General features: G+C 45.2%; 1 protein-coding gene across 1 annotated transcript in view; it reads right to left on the minus strand.

Annotated features, from left to right (window-relative positions):
• Nucleotides 1–22,235: 22,235 nt before the first annotated feature.
• LOC105484884 (plexin A2) overlaps nucleotides 22,236–23,114 on the minus strand; it is a 217,468-nt gene continuing 216,589 nt past the window's right edge. The window contains exon 32 of the mRNA XM_011746981.3: nucleotides 22,236–22,776. Coding sequence (XP_011745283.2) covers nucleotides 22,681–22,776 — 96 coding nt within the window. The 3' untranslated portion in view covers nucleotides 22,236–22,680. The remainder of the gene's footprint in view (nucleotides 22,777–23,114) is intronic.

The raw sequence follows: 23,114 nt of genomic DNA on the forward strand, positions 1-23,114 counted from the left end.
CACAAGACTCATGGGCTGTGGCCCAAAGCCAGGGCTTAGGTTTGGTGTGCATTTTCCCCCACCTACGTACCCTTGCAGAAGGGATGCAAGCCAGACCCTGCTTTGCTGGTGGGGGTGGCCTCAATATCTTTAGTCTTACAATTTCATCCTTATAACCTGCCATCTCCCTTGCAAGCTTTATTGCACTGATTCCATGTCTGTTACCCTCACTATGGTGAACTCGGACAGAACAGCAACTATGTCTATTTTGTTCATCATTGTATCTTCTGGGCCTAGGCCATAGTAGGAACTCAGTAAAGGTGGTAAAATGCATTCACTCATGAGGGACGTAGCGCTGCTGGGCCCTGAGGGCGCAGTGGCTGCTGTGGGCTCTTTCATCTGGTTTCTTTTCCTCTCCCTTCTTTGTCTTCTGCTACCCTCCATTTTTCTTTTCTCACTTTCTCTGTTTCCTCTCCATAAACCAGGCCTGGTCACTGGCTATTCTTAACCATACAGGCAGATATATTTATAGCATACGTTCTCCACTGGGAATCTCCCAAAAGTCCCAATCCCAGTATGGAAATATGTGGCCAGGGTCCCAATGTGTTCCTTTCATGGATCTTCCCAGGATCCCCCTTCCCTACAGTCTCCCCAAGGCATTCTGAGAGGACTGAGTCAGACTTCTCCACAGGGCAAGCTGGGAAGCCCAGAATAAGTCTTGACTTGGTGTGTGGTCATCCTAACTATACATCACACCCACGTTCCTCCTAGACTTGCTGATTCTTAAAATTCCTTTCAAAGAGTAAAGGCCTTTCACAAGCCACCATGAGAAATCAACTCGATTTTCCTAATGTGACTGACTGTGCTCTCAGAGTTGCAGCTCTATTCCCAGAAGATTTCTCAATCAAGGTAACCCTGTGAGATTGTGCAGAAAATTTGAAGGTAGTGCCTTTTATAGGAAATACTAATTTATAACACAGAAAAGAATAGTGAAGTTTTTCATTTTTCATTTTTTGTTTGTTTGTTTTTTTGTTGTTGTTTGTTTTTGAGGCAGAGTCTTGCTCTGTTGCCCAGGCTGGAGTGAAGTGGCACGATCTTGGCTCACTGCAACCTCCACCTCCCGGGTTCAAGTGATTCCGTTGCCTCAGCTTCCCAAGTAGCTGGGATTACAGACAGTCGCCACCACTCCTGGCAAAACTTTTTTTGTATTTTTAGTAGAGACAAGGTTTCACCATGTTGGCCAGGCTGGTCTTGAACTATTGACCTCAGGTGATCCACCCGCCTCGGCCTCCCAAAGTACTGGGATTACAGGCGTGAGCCACCGTGCCTGACCTAGAAATTGTTTGAAAGGAAAGGTCAGTGGGGAAAAGGGGACAGATGTCAGAATTCTATCAGTGATTTACTCAAAAAGTCAACTTCTAGAGAATATCTGAGAATCAGTACATAGTTACCCTAGCTGTCTATACCTTCTGTCTTGACTCCAGCTGCCATGGAACATAATAACCTATGTGGTCCAGAAATTCTGTAAGACTCTTATCCACCAAAGAGGAATTTGGTGCCATATTCTGCTGTCCAGCCTGTGATAGCCGTTTTTTTTTTTGTTTTGTTTTGTTTCGTTTTGTTTTGAGGTAGAGTTTCACTCTTGTTGCCCAGACTGGAGTGCAGTGGTGCAGACTCTGCTCACTGCAACCTCTGCCTCCCAGGTTCAAGAGATTACTACAGGTATGCACCACCACACCTAGCTAATCTTTGTATTTTTAGTAGAGACGGGTTGTCACCATTTTGGCCAGGCTGGTCTTGAACTCCTGACCTTAGGTAATCCACCCACCTTGGCCTCCCAAAGTGCTGAGATTACAGGTGTTAGCCACCGCGCCTGGCCTGATAGCCTTTTAATAGACCTGGCATGCTCATGCACTCAGTCCTGCCTTTGGGACCTGAAAAGTAACCCCAGTGTGGCCAGCAGTTTTTATGGTGGCCCTCAGCATTCTCCGCCCCTTGGTGTTCACTTACTTGTATAATCCCTTCCCCTTTGGTGTGGGCTGAACTTATGAATTTGCTCCAAATGAATGGAATGAGACAGAAGTGATGACAAGTCACTTCCAATATTGGGTTATAAAAAGACTGTGGCTTCCACCTGGGGCACTTGCTCTCTCCTGGTTTCTCTCTCACTGTTTCTTCCTCTCCCTCTTTCTCTAATCGCCAGCTCTCATGTTTGAAGACCCTTGGGCAGTCTCTGGGGAGGCCTATGGGATGAGGAATTGAGGCCTTCCTCAATCACGTGAGTGAGCTTACAAGTGGATCCTCCCTCTCCCACCCCTCAGTGAGGCTTTAGAAGAGGCAGAGCTCCCATCTCCACCTTGACTCAATCCTCAGGAGAGGCTTTGAGCCACTGGCATCCAGCCAAGACATGCCCAGTTTCCCCACAAAAACTGCAAGCTAGTGAATGTTGGTTGTTTCAGGTCTGGGGTAATTTGTTTTGTAGCAATGGATAATGAATATCTCCAGATGTTGCCAATTCTTGATCACTGGGGATCTTTCAGACTCCTTCCCATTCACCACTGTCCCTATGTCCTTTCCTCCAGCTTCCTGACTGTCCCCATCCCTCCCATAGCCTCCTTTAGGCTCCTTCTCTAATGGCCTTGATGGCTGGTCAGGGCTTGGCCTTATCAAGTGGCTTTGAACTTGGTACCTCCCCAGACATAATGTTGGGGATCTGCCTTCTGACTTTACATTTCATAATCTTGTGTAAGAAATTACCTGCTGACATCAGGTGCTGTAGCTCACACCTATAATCCCAGCACTTTAAGGGTGGAGGATTGCTTGAGGTTAGGAGTTCAAGAACCACCTGAACAACATAGAGAGACCCTGTCTCTACAAAAAAAAAAAAATTTAAAAATCAGCCAGGCATGGTTGTGTGTGACTGTAGTCCTTGCTACTCATGAAGCTAAAGCAGGAGGATCGCTTGGACCCAGGTGTTTGAGGTTACAGTGAGCTATGATCTCAACATGGCACTCCAGCCTGGATGACAGAGAGAGACCCTACCTCTAAAAAAAGAAAAAAAAAAAAAAAAAAAAAAGGAACTACCTCCTGAACTCCACTCTGGCCAGGCTTGCCTCTCACCTGCCCCAGGTCTGACCAGAAACAGGATCAGAAAATAAGCTGACTTACTAGAACAAGAAAGCTAAACCAGACACCCTGGCAAGGTTTTCAGTGAAAGCTGAAACAACCTCCTTATCATGAGAAAATTCATCACATTGTAACTTTCACCCCAATCTCTTAGTGTGCCTATCAATCAGGACTTTCCTGCATTTGTTAGCTGATGGATGGCAAATAGTGGGGCCATTACTTTGTAAAAACAAGATGTTGTTTTCAGATATTTTTCTTTCCTTCCTCTTCCTTCCACCCCTGCCTCACTTAAAAGCTTTCATTCCTTAAGTCCAGTCAGCATTTCATTCATTATGATCATTATTTTTGGAATTTAGACATTAAAATGATTGAGTCTGGATTTCATTACCAGGCTCTGGTGACTTAGGGTAAATATTCTGTGAAACTGAAGGAGTACTTGGCTACTTTTTCTCAGTCTTCCTGGTTTCATGATAGGTCAGGCATTGAAGTAAATTGGAGGTCAAGTCAAGGTTTCAATTCGTGTTCACTGGATTGCCAACAGATACTGATGACTCACATTAAATTCCATGTTTCTGCATGGGTTGGAGGATGTCTAGGCTTGGTTGGAAATTGGACATGACATTCCTCATCTATTGTCGCTAAGGAAATATTATACTGATAGATGAAAATGCTTGGTGACAAGAGATGAGTGGTTTGCATACAGGAGATGCATGGCACATGTGGACCGAAATGATGAACAGAGATTAAGACCTGTGTGGCCACTCCATCCCTTCCTGGATGATTTAATCTATGATCATACTTCAGTCATCATTTGTGACCTGATAATTTCCAAAGCATTATCTCCAGTCCATTATTTCTCTGGAGCTCTGGGCTCATGAATCTAACCACTCACTGAACACCTGACCTTGAATGTTCCTAAGAAACTGAAAGCTCTTCATGTCAAAATTGAACTTACTATCTTCACCCAAAGCTGCTCCCTCATCCTCTCTTTCCCACCTTCTAAAATCCCTCTGCTTTGCTCAAGCCAGAAAAATGGGGTCAGACATGGCTCTCACCTCTCCCTCACACTCTACTTGTGGTCAGTCACTGTTTGGTCAGTTCTGTCTCTTGCCTGTCTCTGGAAAGGGCCACTTCTCCACATCCCCACTGTCACTCTCACGTCTCCTGCATGACTCCTAACTGGCTGTTGGCTTCTAGGGTGGCCTCTGGCCAGTCCATCCTCTACACGCCTGCCAGAGGGATGAACACAAAAAATGCTTCTGTTCACATCATTCTGCCAAAAACCACTCAAAAATGCTCAGGCACCTCTGGGGTAAGCTGCCCAAGCTGTGAGCACAGCCACAAGGTCCTGCCTCATGTGATCTGGCCCTTTTTACCTCTCCAGCTGTATAATTTTTTCACAACACACTTTGAATTTTGTATTTCAGACACAGTAAGCTGCTTACAGCTGCTCTCTCTCTGGTGCCTTTGCACACAGGATTTCATTGCCTGGAACTCTTTCCCTCAATTCACTTCTTGGCCTGGGTTTCTCCTCTTTGTTTTTCCAAACTCAACTGAGATGCCATTTCCCCTGAGAAATCTTCCGTATTTCCCAAGCCCGGGTTGGATATTCCTTGGTGTGGTTCTGTGGCATGCTACACTTGCTCTGTCATTGTAAATACCTGCTTGCCTTCTTGAGAGCAGGGCTGGCCATAGTATCCAGCACCTAGAATTGTGCGTAACCCACGGGAGGAGATCAGTAAATACATGATTGACCCACAAGGGATGTTGAAGATCTACTGAGGGGAAGTTTTCCACCATCTAGGTATTGGTCCATAGTAAAATTCTGCCACCCATCCAACCCACCCAAACCATCCACAGTAAGGCCAATGAGTTGCTGTGATAGAATGAGTGCTAGACCCAGGGTCCTGAGGTTGCAGGTTTGAATTCGAGCTCTGCCTCTTATTAGGAGAAGCTACTCAACATCTAAGTCTTAATTTGCTCAGCTGTGAAGAAGGAACCATAACACACACCAGACAGGGTTGGTGTGAGGACCGCACAAGACAGCGGGTGCTAATGCTCCCACCTCAGGCAACTGTTGGTTAGGATGGAGCTGTCCTCTCTTCTCCCACAGAAGCCCAGACCTGGGGCCATGAACTTGTGCTTTCAAGAGCGGGGCTGACAGAGCAGACTTGATAAGGACCCTGGTTGTCGGATATGATAATAATAGTCTCATTTATTAATATAAAGGCCCGCTAATAGAGGCGGCACTTTTAATTAGCCAACACGGCCACGATATTAATTTTTATCCAGAGTTATTTAAGTCCAGGAGCCTTCCTCCCCTCTCTGTTAGCACTTAGCTGGAGGGCGATTGAGAACATTTGTAATTGGATTTCGGTGCAGGACTTAATTATAAGGAGACAATAAAGCCCCTGAAATGCAGCAGGTTCTACCCTGTTAACTATTATTTTCCAGAGACACGCTCATACCAATGAATGCACAGATTTATCTAAATTATAATTTTTAAACTTAACAAAGACTCACTTCCCCCTCCCCACCAGGCCTGAGAGCAGTCTGCCGGGAGGACAGATTTGCAGGGAGGAGGGCACAGAGGCGGAATACTTCATTCCTGTAATCAAGTCTTTCACTCCATGGGCCACTGAGCGGCTTCCCCGGGCCCCTTGGGATCTCGGAAGTGTATTTTCTTCTCTTGGCCAAATGGCTTATTAATAGAATTGGCTTATTTATATCTCACCCAGAAAAATCCCAAAGTGTTACAGCAACAGGGAGATATCGAGCCAATTAGTTGTTGGTCTTGTTGTCATGGGGGGGGAAATCTAGTTATTAATTGATTGCCCTTCACCAGTGGCAGAATCGATTCAGAGGAAACCAGAAGGAAAAGGTGAAAAAAGCCACGTGTCTCAGACCATCTGAGAAAACTCAGAGACAAAGCTAAACCATTTATACCTCCAGCAAAGCTTTCTAACTTTAGGAGAGCGAGGAGACTGAGGCCTCTGCTATGGTCAGCTAGGTGTGGCATGGGTACCAACCTCTAAGGAGTGTCTGCTGTGGTCTGACTGTTTACAAACATCAAACCACTCTGTGAAACAGGCTTATTTCATCCACTGCACAGAAGAAGACTGGGCATCCATTCATTCAATATTTGCTGAATCCCATATCATAAGATAGGCCTCAGAGACACAGTGGTGGACAAGACAGAACCTGCCCTCCTGGAGCCTACGTTCCTGCTCGTTGCAGAGATGGTTCCAAGGTCACTGACCCACATTCATACTTGGCCGGGCTAAGATAGGAAACCAGGTAGGTTCTACCAACGCCAAAGTCTAGGGAATTGCTTTTCCTTCTTTTGAGTGCTAGGTTTTGTGGATCTTGTGGCCTCCTACAAAGCCCACACTGTGAGTCACCATCCACCTTCTTCACTGGGCAGCCTCAGAGGAGGAAAAGATGTCACCAATTTAGTTTAGGACCTGGGAGGTGGGGTGTAGGTTCCCTGAGATGAGGGAATGGGAGAGGACCTTCTGCTGTTCTATGCAAGTAATTGTGGATGATGAGGAGTTTAGGAGTATAGTGGTTTTTTTTAGATTGTCATTACACTTGTAGATATTTGGGAGGGTGATTGGGAAACAGAATAAAGTAACAAATAAAATTCTCACACAATCCTACTCCCCTATTTAGACCATACCGTAACATGCTGTGCACAGGTTTCCAAATCATTAAAAATTATTTGTGGACATAATTTTAAATCAGAATATAATATTTCCTCCTGTGAACAGACTATAATTTACTTAACTTTCCCATATTGGCAGATATTTAATGTGTTTCTACTTATTATTTTAAATAAAAGACATGTACATGTATGTTTGTCCTTGTTTTTACTTGCTCAAAATGGAAGTGAAATTATTACCATAAAGAGAATGAATATTTTAAAGGCCCTTGAGACTTACTGCCATCTTGTGTTCTAGAAATATTGTACAAATTTCTAATAGCGTGTGAGAGCACCCAGCATTGTAGTACACCTTCCTTCATCAATAATCCACATTGACTTTTATAAGTATTTGCTAATTTAATAGGGCAAAAATTGTATTTCATTATTGTGTTTTCTTCACATATATTGACTGCTGGTGAGCTTCAACATTTTTTTGTATGTCTAAATAATCATTTGTATTTCTTCTGCAAATAGCCTATTCTCATCCTTTGCACATTTTTCTTTTGGGTTTAGTGGGGTTTTTTATGTGTGTGTTATTCTGTATTTTAAGAACATTAACTTTTTGATGTTTTTGTTGAAGACATTTTTTCTCAGGTTGATTTTGCTGTTTGCTTTTACTTTCCATGATGTTTTTTATAGATATGGTTTGAATTTTTATGCAGCCAAATATATCTATTCTTTCTTTGTGATTCCTCCAATTGCTTTTATACTTAGAAATTCTGTCTCCACACTGAGATAAACACACTAATATTTTATTCTAAGTATTTTATGATTTTTTTCTTTTGAGGTTGGGGGACAGAGTCTTGCTCTGCCACCCAGGCTAGAGTGCAGTGGGGCAGTCATGTCTCACTGCAGCCTTGACCCCCTGAGCTCAAGTGATCTTCCCACCTCAACCTCTGGAGTATCTGGGACTACAGGTCCACACCACCACTCCTGGCTAAGGTTTAGAATTTTTTAATTTAATTTTTGTAGAGGTGATATCTCCCTATGTTGCCCAGGCTGGTCTCAAATTCCTGGGCTCAAGTGATTCTCCTCCCTAGGCCTCCCAAAGTGCTGGGATTACAGGTGTGAGCGACCCCACCGCCCAGTCAGGTTTGATTTGCTTCACATTTAATTTTTTAGTTCATTTGGGATTTATTTTGTTCTGTGTTGCATGGTAAACATTTAGATTGATATTTCCCCAAATAGTTAATCATTTATCCCTGAATCATTTATTAAAGAATGTTTTTGGCTGGACATGTTGACTCATGCCTGTAATCCCAATACTTTGGGAGACCAAGGTGGGTGGATGGCTTGAGCTCAGGAAATTGAGACCAGCCTGGGTAACATGGTGAAACCCCATCTCTACAAAAAATACAAACATTAGCTGGGCGTGGTGGTGTGCATCCTGTAGTTCTAGCTACTTGGGAGGCTGAGGAGAGAGGATCAGTTGAGCTTGAGAGGCGGAGGTTGCAGTGAGCTGAGATCGTGCCACTGCACTCCAGCCTGGGTGACAGAATGACACCCTGTCCAAAAAAAAAAAAAAAGACTTTCTTTCCCCATTGGCTTAGTGCTGCCTTTGGTTTATGCTAAATTTTCAAACATATATATACAGTAGACTGTTCGGAGCTGTCTTATTCTGTTCAGTTGGTTCTTCTATTACAATCACACTGTTTTAATTATTGTATCTTTATTCATTCACACACTTAAAAATACAACATATTTGTGTATGAAATACAGCATTTTAATATCTGGCAGAAAAATCTCCCTTAGTTACTCTGTTTTTTAGGAGGAAAAAAGACTACTTCTGTTCGTGTATTTTCAAAATAAATTTTAGAGTCATGCTGTCTAGAAAAAAACAATCTCATTTGGGATTTTGTAAAGGATTAAATTAAATATATATCTTAATTCATAAAGCATTTGCATCTTTATACTATTCAGTCCTATCATTCGGGAAAATGGCATGCTACCTTTTTTCCCCTTTATGTTGTTTTTGCAGCTTTAACTCTGTTATCTAAATGGGATTTTAGTGTATACTGTGAGATGGGAATCAAAATTAATTCCCTTTCAATTAGTCAGTTTTCTCAAACTCCAGTTTTTGCATAACTCACCAATGACTTATAACATTTCTTGTATCATTTATTAAGTCCTTATATATAGAAGGGTCTGTTTCTAGGCCATCTATTTATTCCCATTGCTCTGATTACTGTCTTTCCTAGTACTAGAGGGAAGTGCCATCCACTCCAGATGGCTCTCAGAGTCACTACGTGCTTTCTGCAAAACCAGGATTCATTTCCTGAATACAGAGTCAGCTCCTTGGTCAGAGCCTCTGCTCCGAAGATTTTTAGTGCCTCAAGGTACTCCAGTAGAGCGGGTTGATGCCAGGGCTTTGGTTTTAGTTCAGAAAACACCCAGGCCAATGGAGACTGATTCCTGATCCCTGCCACTGGCCTTCCCTCTGTTCAGTATGGCCAGATGCTGGCTGAAAGGGGGTCCCAGACTCCAGACTCCCCAGGTAAGAGTGAGTGCCCAGAAAGTTTCAGAGAGGTGTACAAGATAGTAATGCTATACTACAAATCTCTGCATTTCTCAACTCCTGCTTTGTGCCAGGCCTGTGATGAGGACATTATATACCTTAGTTCTAATTTTTACCATAACTGCCTGAGCTAATGTTAACCACATTTTCCACATTAGAGAACGCTCAGAGGGAGTAAGAAACTTACCACATATCATCCAACTACAAAGTGGCTTATTTTTCATCCCAGTTGTGTCCAATTCCAAAACCCACAATCATTACTTCCGAGCTACTGGCAGTTGACTCAGCCAGAACGACCACCACAGCCCCACCCCTGGAGAAAACGGTTTAGGATTGTTGAGCTTTGCTTTGTCTCCAACTCCAGCTCTCATGGTAACAGAATCTGGTGATGTGAGGACAGAGGTTTGAAGCTGGTCACCTGAGCCAGAACTCGGTGGCCATCTCTCTACTCAGGGTAGTGGGGTCCATACCACGCTTGGTGGGGGTGGAAGCTCTGCTTCCCTTCCTTACCCCAGACCACCACACCTTCCTCGTCCCAGTCAGGCAGGCAAGTTTGCCTTGTTACCTGAAGATGCAAGGTTACGTGGTGTAGGGGAGAGAGCTCATGTATGTAGCAGGGTAAGGTGGGGCGCAGTGGTAGGAGGAAGACAGGCAGAAGCCCGCTGCTTTAAAAAGTGCTCTGTGGGCCTGGCCACCTTCTATCAAAACAGTGGTTCAGAAGGCTGAAACAGCCAGAATCTGAAAATAATAAGCACTCACTTATTGAATATCTAAAGATCACAATCTCAATTTACTTCTAATCTTGGTCAATAAACAACATGCACATGGTTGCTTTTCTATGCGTGTAATCACTGTGTACTCTGTATGGTGGAGTCGCCACTTTTCCACTTGAAGTTACCCCATCCTCACATGTTCACATATGGACACAGTTGTCCCACTCAGTTTTTAATGGCCTATAGTGTTCCATCATGTTAATTCATACTTTAAGAAAATATATTTTAAATGTTGTCTGAAAGGGTCAACACATGAACAGATTGATAGGGAAGGGTCTGATCTTGGGAGTATAAGGCAGATGTGCTTTGTGGGGAAATTTATCATTTCGGGGGGCTTGGGAAATGAAATAGCACAAAGTATTATTCTTACAGTCTTCCACTGATGCAGACAGAACCTTGGGCTGGGGATCTAGGCACCTGGCTCTGACTTTGACTTTTTCTTTTGTTTACTTTGAATTTCTTTGTGAGATGCTTTCTTTCCTAGGTTCCCAAATTTTATCTGTGCTATTCTGATAATCATAGGAGTCACAAAAGCACAGAGATGCAGGGCTCCCCAGAGGTTGAGTGACTTGCCCAAGGTCACAGAGTCAGCCAGTGCCTCTGTGGACATCACCTCCACCAACTTCCTAGTTTTGGAGAATTAGATCAGAGATGGAGGGTTTGGTCCTCTGAAGAAAGGCCCGGAGAGAACCTTCGTTAAGACCCATGCCCAGCCCAACCTTGAGCCTTTGGCATGTTTTTCCATCTAGGGAGTTGCTTTGTACCTCTGCTTCTGGATGCTCTGTGGGGCTTATTTGACCTCTTTTTATAGAAGGGAGGAGAAGGGTCATGAGGTTCCCCCTGAGCCCTGAGGCTGTCTTGTTTCTCACTCACAGGACTCCTGCCTCATGTCTTTACCTTTTCAATCTGTTTGAGCTGACCCTTCCTTTCAGTTGCTCTTGGAACAGGCCAGAGTCATCACCATGTTGCTATTCCATGCTGACGGAGTCTGTGGACTGTTTGGCCTGTTGTAATTATCTCACCACCTTGCTCTATTTCTGTCTCAGTTCACAGAAGACTCAAAGCAAGCCAAGACACAGGCACAGGGGGCAAGGGTAACCAGGGCAAGGTGGGGCTTGGAACCCGAGGACACTAATTCCAGTTTGACCTGGGCACTTTTCTTAATGTGGCCTACACCTCAGCTGTAGTCAGAGGCCTTTTGCCTAACAGGGAGGGTGGTAGACTTTCAGGACGAGGTGGGACCTTAGAGAACCAGTAGCATTCCATGGAGCTGTAGGGTTGTACAGAAGCATACAGGGCCCAACACAGGGAGTGGGAGCAAGGTTGGGGGAGGGCTGGTGTGGGAAGGGGAGGTGGAATGAGTAGGGTCTTGCCTTCCTATCTGTTTCCATCAGAGCAACTGCACTTGGATCTGGATTCTGTATGAGCCTTTCTTTGATAAAAAGTTGGAAACTACTGATCTTTTCTAAGTCCCTTCCATTTATGAAGGAGAAAACTGAAATTGAGCAAAGAAAAAGGTTTTGCCAGGGCCACTCAAGTGGTTTAGTAGCAGATAGGGCTCTAGGAGGAGACAGGCCCAGTGGCAGGGGCCGATTGCTGAGTCATAGGACCCACCTCTCCAAGAGTCTCGTGGATTTCTGTGTCTTGTCCTAGCTCTGGCTGGTAGAGACCTGAGGGCCAGTGCTACTGTCACAGGCTGGCTGTGAGCAGTAAGGGCCACTCGGCTTTGGTCACTATGTGCCGAAACAGGGAACAGCCCTACCCTGAGCCCCAAAGAGCAATGGGACTTTCTTCATGGCCACTGAATCCACAGCTTGTGAAGATCTTGTCAAATCCTAAGGATCTCGCGACCTCTGTGTGATTTTGGATTTGTTATATAATCTCTCTGAGCCTCAGTTTCCCCATCTCTAAAATGGGAATGAATGCCAGTTGTTTCCTCTGACCTTCATAAGAGTCAATCAGATCATGTCTGTGATGTGCTAACCACAGTGCTGGTTACGCAATGAAAGTGCAATAGACACACTAAATCATTGCTACCAGATGAACATCATGGCCAGGGAGGCTCACAAGAGTAAGAGGTCAGGTCCTGGACCTTTCTGCTTAGCACACAGCAGAGCATATAAGTGACTCACTAAAGATTTAGTTAAATAAACAAATGACCAGGGAGACTCTTTAAGGTGGAAGAAAAACTTCTTTGGGGAAATGGCCTGGAGGATTGACAATGTGTACTTCCATTCTCCCTCAGCATCCTTACCGTTCGAACAGGGAAATGGAGTCAAGATGAAAACCAAGGGCTGCCTCAAATGAGGAGGGGCACGAGCTGGGTTCCTGCAGTCACTGAAGCTCGGGGTTCACTGCAGTCACCCAGATCTCAGCTCTGAAAAGATCCTGTGGCCTTTAAAGTCACTCAGGGTCAGTGCCAGGCAGAGGAGAAGTCAGGTACCATCAGGCTGGGGAGGCTCCCTTCCCACCCTCCAGTGTATGACACTGCAGGCTCTTCTGTGGGGCTGGGGGCATTTTAGGATGCTGTGGCATGCTAGAGGATGATGATAATGATTGTGACAAAAGGAGAATTCCAGGTGAGCTTTTCTAAAATGGGTCATGAAAGTTAGGGGCACCTGTGATGGCAAGTAGAACCTTCAAAATGGAGCCACATGAAGACGGGAGAACCAAAGAGAGAGGAGCCTGGGGAGATGGATCAGGAAGATTGGAGTACTACCCGATTTGGGAGGGTTAAATAACCAACCACATGTTTTTGTTGTTTACCGGTTTGCTGGTGTTGGCCTCTTAGGTGGGTCTCTTCTAAATGGGCTGGAATAATTCAGACATTAATGATATTGGGAAGAAAACCAGATGGGGGATGGCTTCCAGATTTTCCCTCTTATTATTTCCCATAATGAGTCCGAGAGTTGTCCACTTCCCTGATCTGGAGCCAGTACCCTCTCTGCCTCTCAAGGGCCCTCCATATCCATTGATGTCTGTTGCTCTTCTTCTTTGGTTACCCAGTAAAGGTTAGGATCTTTCAAAAGCATCTTCTCCTCAGAGACTAAGGGTGAAAGAAACCAGACAAGAAATCATCAAAGTGAATAGATTTAAGGATCACAGGCACTTCATTTAGTTTCAGCGTTTGAAGAACGGATTGACTGGTTTTTTCCTCACTGTGATAGTTAATTTTATGTATCAACTTGGCTAGACTACAGTGCCCAGTTTTTTGATCAAATACCAGTCTAGATGTTTCTAAGAAGGTATTTTTTAGATGTGATTAATATTTACAATCTGTAGACTTTGAGTGAAGCAGTTCACCCTCCATAATGCAAGTGGGCCTCATCAACAGTTGAAGACCTTAAGAGAAAAGACTGAAGTTTCCTGAAGACGAAGAAATTCTCCCTCCAGACTGCTTTTGGACTCAAGGCTGCAGGAGTCTTGAGTCATCATCAGCTTTGGCAGGAATTTTTAGCCAGCCAGCCTGACCTGCAGATTTCAGACTTGCTAGCTCCCACGATTGCATGAGCCAATTCCTTAAAATCTCCACTCCCTCTTACACACACACACACACACACACACACGCAACCTATTGGTTTACTGGTTCTGTTTCTCTGGAAAACCCTGACTAATCACTTACCTAAAACCAGCTCAGGATGGAGGTGCCCAGACTCTTCCCTGAGGGGAGATAGGTGAATCCCCCTTTCAGGTCTGGTGAGTGCTCCAGCCCATTTCCTACTCCACTTCCTTGACTTCTTGCTGGGAATAGTCCTTCTGGGGTCTGTGCCCTCTGCCTCCAGCCTCTTTGCTCCCCTCTGTTGCTGTTATCCTCTACCTGTGAGCCAGCCCTGCCCCCTGGCTCTCAGGGTGAAGAAGCACCTTTCTTAGTAGACCCCAAATCCTTATCAGACCCTTGACCTGGGCATGCTTTCAGGAGGCCATTGACAGACTCTTGTAGCCAACTGAGCCCTGTCTGTGGCCTTAGCACATAGAAATTTGGCTTGATCCACTTCTGTCTGCCACTTCCTATTTATCTATAGCATATTCACTGGCAGGTTCATAGCTGGTTCTGCCACTGGGTGAAACCTTGATTCATCTTCTATTTTCCTATGTCAGCATCCATGACTAGTCTCCTAAGGACCTAACTCTCAGGCACCAACTTTCATCTCCAAAACTTCTATTAATTCAACTTCTCCCCACAGTCAGATGGAGATGCTCATCAATTCCTGCCTGTAGGTCCTGCTGGGCTGCCTGTAAAAGAAGGATGTATGGTTAATTCTCTCTCCTGCTCATTTACCTATTGTAATACTTATTTAGTCCATTACATACATTACCTTATTTAACCCATATAAAAACCTTATTGGATGCATATTATTACCCTCATTTTACTGATTTGAAAATTGATGCACAGAGAGGTTATATAACTTGCCTCAGACCATACAGCTTGAGGATGGAATTCAACCCGAGGCAATCTGAATCCGAAGCCTATGCTCTTAGACAGGGATACATGAAACCTAGCAATTAGAAAGGAGTAGGAGTGAGGAATCAAGATAAATGAGACAGAGACATAAAGCAAAGCCAGGAATAAGATGAATGCAATAACACGCAGTGGAAATTTCTGTACCTGTGCTTTGGTGGGCTGCTCATTTGGCTCTAAGATTCTAGCAGCCAACGCAAAACAGGTGGAAGACTCGCCTGTCTTTCAGCTCACTTGCTGAGCAGAGATGTTTGGTAGCTCGTGGTGTCAATATGATCAAGCAAAGATAATCAGCAGCACCCCTCTCCCTAAATTCTCTTGAGTGTCTTATCATGCAGGTTTTACCCTCAAATTGAGGAAACCAGGTCTCTGAGAGTTTTACTGATGCGGTTTGGCAAAATTATTTTGCATTTGTGGTAAAAATAAGATAGAAGTACCCCTAAGAAAAGGGACGAGTCTTTTTCTTATAGAATAATGATTTGGTATTGACATTAGATTGTAAACCCTGGGAAAGCTGCAACTTCAGAACTTAGTTTTTCCCTCCCCTTTGTGTCTCTAATAGTACCTAGTCTAGTGTCATGCTCATAGCAAGTGAGGAAAAGATATTGATTGCATTGAACAAACATGACTATTAGTGAATGGGGAAGAGTGTCTCCATAGGATCTTCTTGTTGCAAGAGGAAGGATCCATTTCTGGGGTGGACTTCCAAGTACTCAATGGTTCCAGAGCTAATGAAAGGTAGTACGGTGCAGTGGAAAAAGCCTGTGCAATATGAAGTCTGGAATCAGACCTCTGTGGCTCTACCACTTTGCAACTGTGCAGTCTGAAGTAAATCCCTTAATCTCTCTGAGTCTCAGACTTAAAAGTGGAAAACTCTTATCATGTGAGCATGAGAAGCCTAAAAGGGAGGATGTTCCAGAGCCTGGAATTTGGTAGATGGTTCCCAAGTTCCATTCGTTCAATCATCTGTTTATTCAGAACCTACTTATGGGGCATCTGCTGTGGGCCAGGGTCTGTGCTCTGTTCTGGGAATACGATAGTGAACAAGACAGACAGCCTGGTAGCTTCCATCCTCTTCCTTTGTTTCCTTTCCAGAGGATGGTAGTTTCTGCAGCAGGTATTTAATAGTAGGGATACCCTAAGTCCAAATTGTTGAGGGCACAGATGGTGGTGGGATGAGGGGAGAAAAAAGAAGATTGGGGAAAACTCAGGGATGTAAGGATCCTTTACCGAAAAATGTCCTCCTCTGTCCAAATTTCCCTGCATCCCAGCCTCTCGTGAAGCCAGGAGCCCAGTCAGGCAGTGACAGAGGCAAGATTCATCTAATTGCTCCGTCCCACATTGGAGCTCACCGGGGCCATATTGTTGCTTTTACTGAGAAGAGACACCTTTTTCACTGCTGGACACTAGAGTGCTTCCAGGGTTCTAGTTTTGCATTTCAGAGAGAAGAGGAGGGTGGTTTAAAGTTAGTAAAAAGCTCTAGTGCACTCCCCAGGCCCAAGGGTGCACTCCCCAGGCCTGAGGCCCACCGTGTTGTTGAAAATGACACACTAATTACATGCATGCCTCAGCACTGAACTCTTCTCCTCTCCTCTTGACTCCTCATGGTGTTATGTTTGCATTTTTCTCACCCTCGGGACCAGCTTTTGCATCTCTCTATTCCATTTGGGAAGGATGTGTGTGTGTGTGTGTGTATGTGTGCGGTGTGGATGGGGGACACACTGTGAACTCAGTGGCTGCTAAGTCAGGACTGACGATCTTCTCAATTATGATCTCTTTGAAGCTGTAAGCACACACCATGTTTACCAACATGCACTTGTTTACATGCTTTGTTTTATAAGTCCCAGGCCCCATTCTCCCTTGTGTGCTAGCTGTCCATATTAGACTGCAGGCACTCTGAAGGCAGGGCCTGCACCTCATCCTTCAGGAGGCTCTACTCTTAGTGCTTGGTATGAGGTTGAAGACGCAGAACTCTCTTGGTCCCATTATCAAGAAAACAGTGAACAGCAGTTTGCTTGCATGCTAAGTTGAGATGTCAGATGGATTCCTGAGTTATTCTCATCTATTTCTCTTACCAGAGAGCAGAAGTGTTACCTACACACTTTGGAATACCAGAATTTAAAACAGAAAGATGAAAGTACAGAGGAGAGGAGGCATGAGCTCCTTGGGTTAAGGGAACCCTAAGGATTAGGAGTCCTAAGATCAATTCCCAACTTCTCAGCCTTACTGCGGAATTGTGATGTTCATGCTGCCTCTGAACTTTGTCAGTTCAGCTGCTGGTCTCCCCTAAGCAGGGCCCGCCTTCTTGTCTTACCTGCACTGGATCTAAAAGCACACACTATCTGGCATCTTTCCCTTTATTTACCTTTAATCCATTAACTGAAAATGACAAAAACAAACAAACAAAAGAAAACAAAAATAAAAACACCAAAACACCACTTCTCAATGCATGGTGAAACATTCCTTTTTAAGAATGCTTATGATTTTCACTACACTAAAAGGTTGATGAGGACAAGGATCACCTCTTTCTTATGTATTATGTTATCCCCCAGCACTTACCACAGTGCCAGGCCGTGCTTAATACATGTTTTGTACAAACACGAGTGCACTTTGTACACATGAGTGTACATACCCATGAAGAACATGTATTAAGCATGGAGGCAGAGGAGGATCTCACTCTTCTGAAACCTCCCTTCACTTCTGGGAAGGTGTCCTGACTCATGGAGTGCACTTGCTGCCTCCAGTTGGAGAAAAGCTGTATTCTGAGGTCTTGGGACTAGGGGGCAGTGTTCACCTACCGGTATAAGCCAGGGCATCCCCTCTCTCTCTCTCTCTCTCTCTCTCTCTCTCTGTGTGTGTGTGTGTGAGTGTGTGTGTGTGTGTGTGTGTTCACCTACCGGTATAAGCCAGGGCATCCTCTGTGTGTGTGTGTGTGTGTGTGTTGTGTTATGTTGATGATGATGACGGGTACATTAATAAGCTCTGGCTCCAGAGAGAGTTCTAAAACTCCCTCAAAACAACTTAGCTCATCTTTCCATGAGTACCCTTCTTAAATATGCCCGTAAAATGTTATTCTGCATATATGCTGCTGAACAATCAGGTTTATTTAAAGATTTAAGGATTTTTAATTCAGTAAACTTTATTTATATATAACAACAGTACAAATTGTGTCCTCAGCTTGCAAAATAGGAGTGTTTCGTATTTACAATAGGTACACAATAATATATTAGAATAACAAAAAACCCCACTTTATTGGAACATTTTAAATACTTAATTTTCTTACAATTTTTATTCCACAACACCTGTAAAAACAACAAAACCAGACAACCATCATTGTATTTTCTTAAAAATATATATAATACAGATTCCAGTGTGTCAAGAGGAGTGGGTTTGAGCAGGAAAAGTTGTGGGGAAAGGCAGGTGGGTTCTGGCCCCTAGTCTCATGTGACAGAGAGCTTGTCCTTTCTTCCCTTACACACGCAAGAACATCTGTTCTGTCTGGGGGGACCATTTCCATTCTGCCTGCCATACCTTCCATGCCAAGATGAAGGCCAAATAAGTCAAAGTGAGGACTTTGAAATGCAGAAGATGTTTCCCACCTTCCTTGTGGCCCGGGCAGGAGGGAGCGGGCTGCACTGCAGCAGAAAGAAGACAGCTCAGGCTGAAGGGAGAGCTTTTCTGCGCCGAGAAGAACGAGATGTGGGTGTCCACGAGAGGCTGAGGAATCTCCAGTTTGCTTATTGGGCGGAGGCCCTGTCTGCCGAGCAGTGGCTGTGATCATGTCTCAGGACTTTCCTTGGTACTAGTTAGAAAATACCAAGAGTGAAACCTTATCCCTCATTGATGGGGATCACTGAGCTCCAGATACTAAAATGTCACACTTCAGGGAAACTAGGGAAGAAAGACTGAGTTATGGAAAGGATGCTACCATGTTTCTCAAAGCATATTCCTGAGACAAGACATCGGAAGGCCCTGAAGTTCATCTCCCAAGTTCCCTGTGGGATCTGCTCCCACAGCCCTGTGTCTATGAAGCCACTTTTCATTTTCTCACCCACCGAGCCTCCTGAGTCTCAATTCTTTTCTGTCTGTGCCCAGGCCCCAGGAGTCTCATGCAAGACACAGTGTGGCTGAGAAAAAAAACAGCCTGTCCTGGAGCAGCTGCTGGCTCAGTATTTACCAGCAGCAGGTTAATGGGGGCAGGTGTGGCAACCGGGATGCACCTGGAGATTTATCAGCCCGAGGCTTTCAAATGCTCCCTATTTGTTCTACCCAGGTCATTTTTCGTCCAGCACACCCATCCATTGATTCTGTTTCACGCTCAGCAGGGCCAGGGGTCTTGACTATTTCCTGTCCTTATTTAGTGGAATTGAAGGAAGGTCAGGAGCTCAAGCAGCAGGTGATATGCTGCCAGAAGACATAGTGGCAGTAGAAACAAGAGCAGCTCTCATCGCTGGGGGAATGGCCCCAGAATAAGGTAAGGCAGCTGGGTTGGTCTACTCTCTTCCTTTGCTGGAGCCCTTTTCCTACAAAACTGGTACCCTGTGCCACTAGGGGAGGAGAACTGTTGCCTGCTAAGTTGGTGGCAGGAAGCAGCTTCCTGAAGGATATAAATTCGCTGGAAGAAAGACCTTGGTTTTGTTTCATGCTGTTTTCCCATCTCTAGAGCAGTGGCTGGCAGACAGTGGCTATTCAAGAAGGTTCCCGAATGAATGAATTCAGGAAACAGTTCCCTCCTCCAATGAGATTAACAGCTGATTCGTGCTTTTAATGACTGAACTCTGTAAAGAGGGGAACTCTCTGCCAATGGGGGATCAAAATGGTTTTGAGAGCCATGCTGTGGAGAGAGGTAGGACGGCAAGCACAGAAGCACCTGACCCCATGCAGAGGACGGGAGGCAGCAGCAAGGGCCAGCTGGAGGGGGTGCTCTCTGTTACCCATTAGCATCCTCTGTCTTGCCAAGCACCCTTCTGAGGTCATCTTTCTTTTCCAGAGCATTGTCTCTTGTGCAGATCAATGAAATGAAGCAAAGCTGGATAGACTTTGGAGAGAGACTTCAGTCTCTGCCTCCTCTAAGATGAACGGCTTCTTGTAGAGAGGAGCTGTGGCTTCAACACTTCATCCTTACTCAAGGTCAAAATATCCTCAAATTGGGTAACAGGGAGAAGAGAAGCCAACCAACTCCCTCTTTTTCTCATTCCAAAGGGTGTGAACTTCATTGGTTCTTGGTGGCCCAAAGCCAAGAGGTGTGGAGGAGGAACAAGTGGCCAGCTGGAAAGGGGGCAGGACCTTACAACCTTTCACCCTCATGGCATGGCTTGAGTCCAGCTTTTTCCCTTTTCTTAATTCCTTCCTAAAGGATGCCCCAGGCCACTTCCTTTGTCAGCCCAAGTTCCCCAACTCTCGCATGGAATCCTGAGAAATGTGGCCAAACCACTCGTAGCCAGCTCTGGCTCTTCCCTCTCCACCCTCCAATTGGCCATTGCCCCATCATTCTCCACACTCTCCACAAACCTTCAAGAAAATGCCCCAGGGGCAGTGAATTATCTCCAGAAGTAACTGCTGGGAGATGCCAGGTAGATGCATTGAGTTAAGGGTTGGTAGAGATGCTGCTGAGATGTCCAACTGCCTTTAGCTTCTTTGTGGAGCAAAGCCTGGATGCCAGTCTGAGCAGCCGTGTGGCCAGAAAATCTTCACCCAAACAGAGCTCAGAAGTTAGATGGGGTGGGCTGGACTTTTTCACGGGTGGCATAAAGTCTCCTGCTCACACTCTTTTTGCCTGTATCTCCTTTCCTTTTATCTCCATGAATTATGGGCTCTGCGCTGATAAGCTTTGGGTGCTATGAAGAGCAAACACTTTGGCTTAGTGCGGAAGGCCAGTCATTAGTATTTCCTTCAGGCTATTAATAGGTCCCGAGAAACTTTAATAGAAGTGGATTTTCAAAAGAAAGTGGCCTTGGCATAGCTGGTTGTGAATTATAATGAAAACAGCAAGTTTCCTGAGTATTTTGCTGAATGCTTTTCTCTTCCCATTTGTCAGCTGCATTCAGGCAAGAAACTAGAGCTGGGGGGACCAGGCAACGTCTGCTGTGTGGTTAGACAGCGATCCAAAGCTACACGCCAAGGATGGAAGCCAGCCCCCTATGCTCCCCTCCCCCAGCCCTCTCCTGGGAGTCACATGTGGTCAGCAGGGCCTTTGGAAATCGGAACCACTTGGAGGTAAAGCAGGGCACAGAGAAGGTGGAGCCCAGAGTTAATAGCAGAGAAAATGACCCTGGTCCAGTCTCTCTTGGAGGAGCTGGTCTAGCTTCCCAGCATCATAGCCTAGGATTCTCGACCCTTTGAAAAGTGAGGAAGGGCAGCTTGTTCCTCTTTATCTTCCCCAGTCCCACCCCTTTGCTTCCCTTGTCCTCCTACCCCCTGACTCCAATGCTGCTTGCAGAGAATTTGGAGCTGGCTGCTCGGATCCAGGCTAATGTGGAAGGCCTGGACACTCTGATGGCTATCCTGGCCACCAAGGTCCTGACACCAACAGAGCTCCTTTCCTCTCGATGACTCCCGCTGGCTTCTACGGGGCCTCTGGACCTGGGCATGGAGCTTTGGTCTCTTTGTTTGGAAACTACACTCAGGAGAATTGGTCATCCATAGTTTTAGGCGTCATCAGAAGAGACAGAGAAGGAAAGTCCAGTGAGAAGTCATCCACTTGTCCTTCACACCCACAAGTCCACGAGAGGCAGAAAGAGAGGCAGAAGGTAGTAACGTGGGCGTGCCACAGTCATTTCTACTGAGGAAGTGCTGTAGGCCCAGATGGTCAGGAGCTTCCATATATGAGCGAAGGGTTGTCTCCCCTCTCCAGGCACAAGAGAATGAAAGAAAGAAAGCATAGTAATAAATACTGCAGCTTCTGTAACCTATGCTCTTCAAGTATTGCTTGCTGTAAACAGTGTTTGATTTTTGTTTTCTTTTTAATTGCCAGGAACTACTGGATGATGGGAGTGAACTCCAAAGTCAAACATCCATGTCCCCAAATCAACTTCCAAATGGAACCTAATGGAGGCCTGGCCCACACACCTCCAGGCCGTTTCCCGAGGGTGCCTGGTTTATGACAGGGATTGATATGAGGCAGGGCTGCCCAACCTTTGCAGGGAGGCCAGGTGTCTGGTCTGGGAGAGGCCCACTTCACCCCACTTCTCATAGTAACTTTAGGGAAATTGAAAGGAAACATATCAAACACCAGCTCCTCATTTGTTGAGGTTTAAGATTAAATAAAACAAAACAAAAAACAGTAGCAAAAAGCATTGGTACTATCTAGGTACGCATCTCCTCTCAAAAGATGAGAATATGCAGGTATGTGGTAGGTAAAGCTCAGTTTCCAGTCAGCCAGGGTGAGCTCTCGATGGCTTTGCAATTTTTGCGAAGTTCTGGAAGTCCTATGCTCTCCTGGCTGCCGGTATAATTCCAGGTTTTACTGGCCTCCGTTTTTGCGAAGTGTTTGGTGCATACTTGTGCTCATTCTTCTTCTCCTCCTCTTCACTTTTTTTTTTTTTTTTTTAATTTCAAGGAAAAGGAGACAGTCATTTTCTCTCCAATGTCTCTCAGCATCTCTTTGCTTTTTCTGGCATTTGGAAATGGGCATTATATAAAGAAGGAGGAATGGGGGAAAAGAAGGAAGGGAGACAGAAATCAGAATTAAACAAAAGTTGGACGGGATCAACAGGGCGGCTTTTTGTTTTATTTCTGTTTTTTTCCCTTTTTCTTAAAAAAAATTAAATAAAGTTCTTATTATTTCCCCAATATACATCAAATGAGTTTTCATGCAAAGCAGCAGTCACAGAGGCAGAACTGTCCCCAGCTCGTGCCTCTCGGCTTGAAGAACCACCTTCTCCCGGCCCCGGGTTCTCTGGTGTTCTCACTGTGGATGGATGACGCCCACTGTCTCTCCCGGCTGGAACTGGCTATGACGAAACTTGGCTTGCATAGGGAGAGGGGCCCTCCCCTCTCCCCAGGATGGGGTCTCAGGGGACAGCAAGCTCTGGGGCCTGATCCCCATCACTTGTCCTTCCATCTGAGACTCCCAGTGTGACAGCTTGGACGGGTCCCTCTTCCCAGGAATGCGAGGCTTCTCCTCTCAGCTCTCAATGGACATGGCATTAATGAGCTGCTCCACCTTATAAGCCAGCCGCTGCCGCCGCGCCTGCTCATCCTGCTCTAGGGCCCCGATGAGCTGAGGAGCAAAAACAAAGGCAGGAAGACTTCAGGACTCAGAATAGAAGACACCGTTTTCCAGAGTCCTCCCTCTTCACCCTGTCTACCTTTCCATTCTGCCTTCATGCACGTAACCTTAAATAATTTAAATGATTAACTGAATGAATACATGCACACACACCTATATATATGTATGTATGCATGATGTTTAAAACATTATCTGGCATGGGAAGTACTATGCAAGTGTTAGTTATTGCTGCTACTACTACTACTACTTTCAAGTTCAATGCTAGAGAAGCTTTGTGAATTTTCCAAAGCTGTCCTATTCAACTTGTATTCGTATTAGAGTCCACCTGT

This window comes from Macaca nemestrina, chromosome 1 (assembly GCF_043159975.1).
Source record: "Macaca nemestrina isolate mMacNem1 chromosome 1, mMacNem.hap1, whole genome shotgun sequence".
Taxonomy (NCBI): domain Eukaryota; kingdom Metazoa; phylum Chordata; class Mammalia; order Primates; family Cercopithecidae; genus Macaca; species Macaca nemestrina.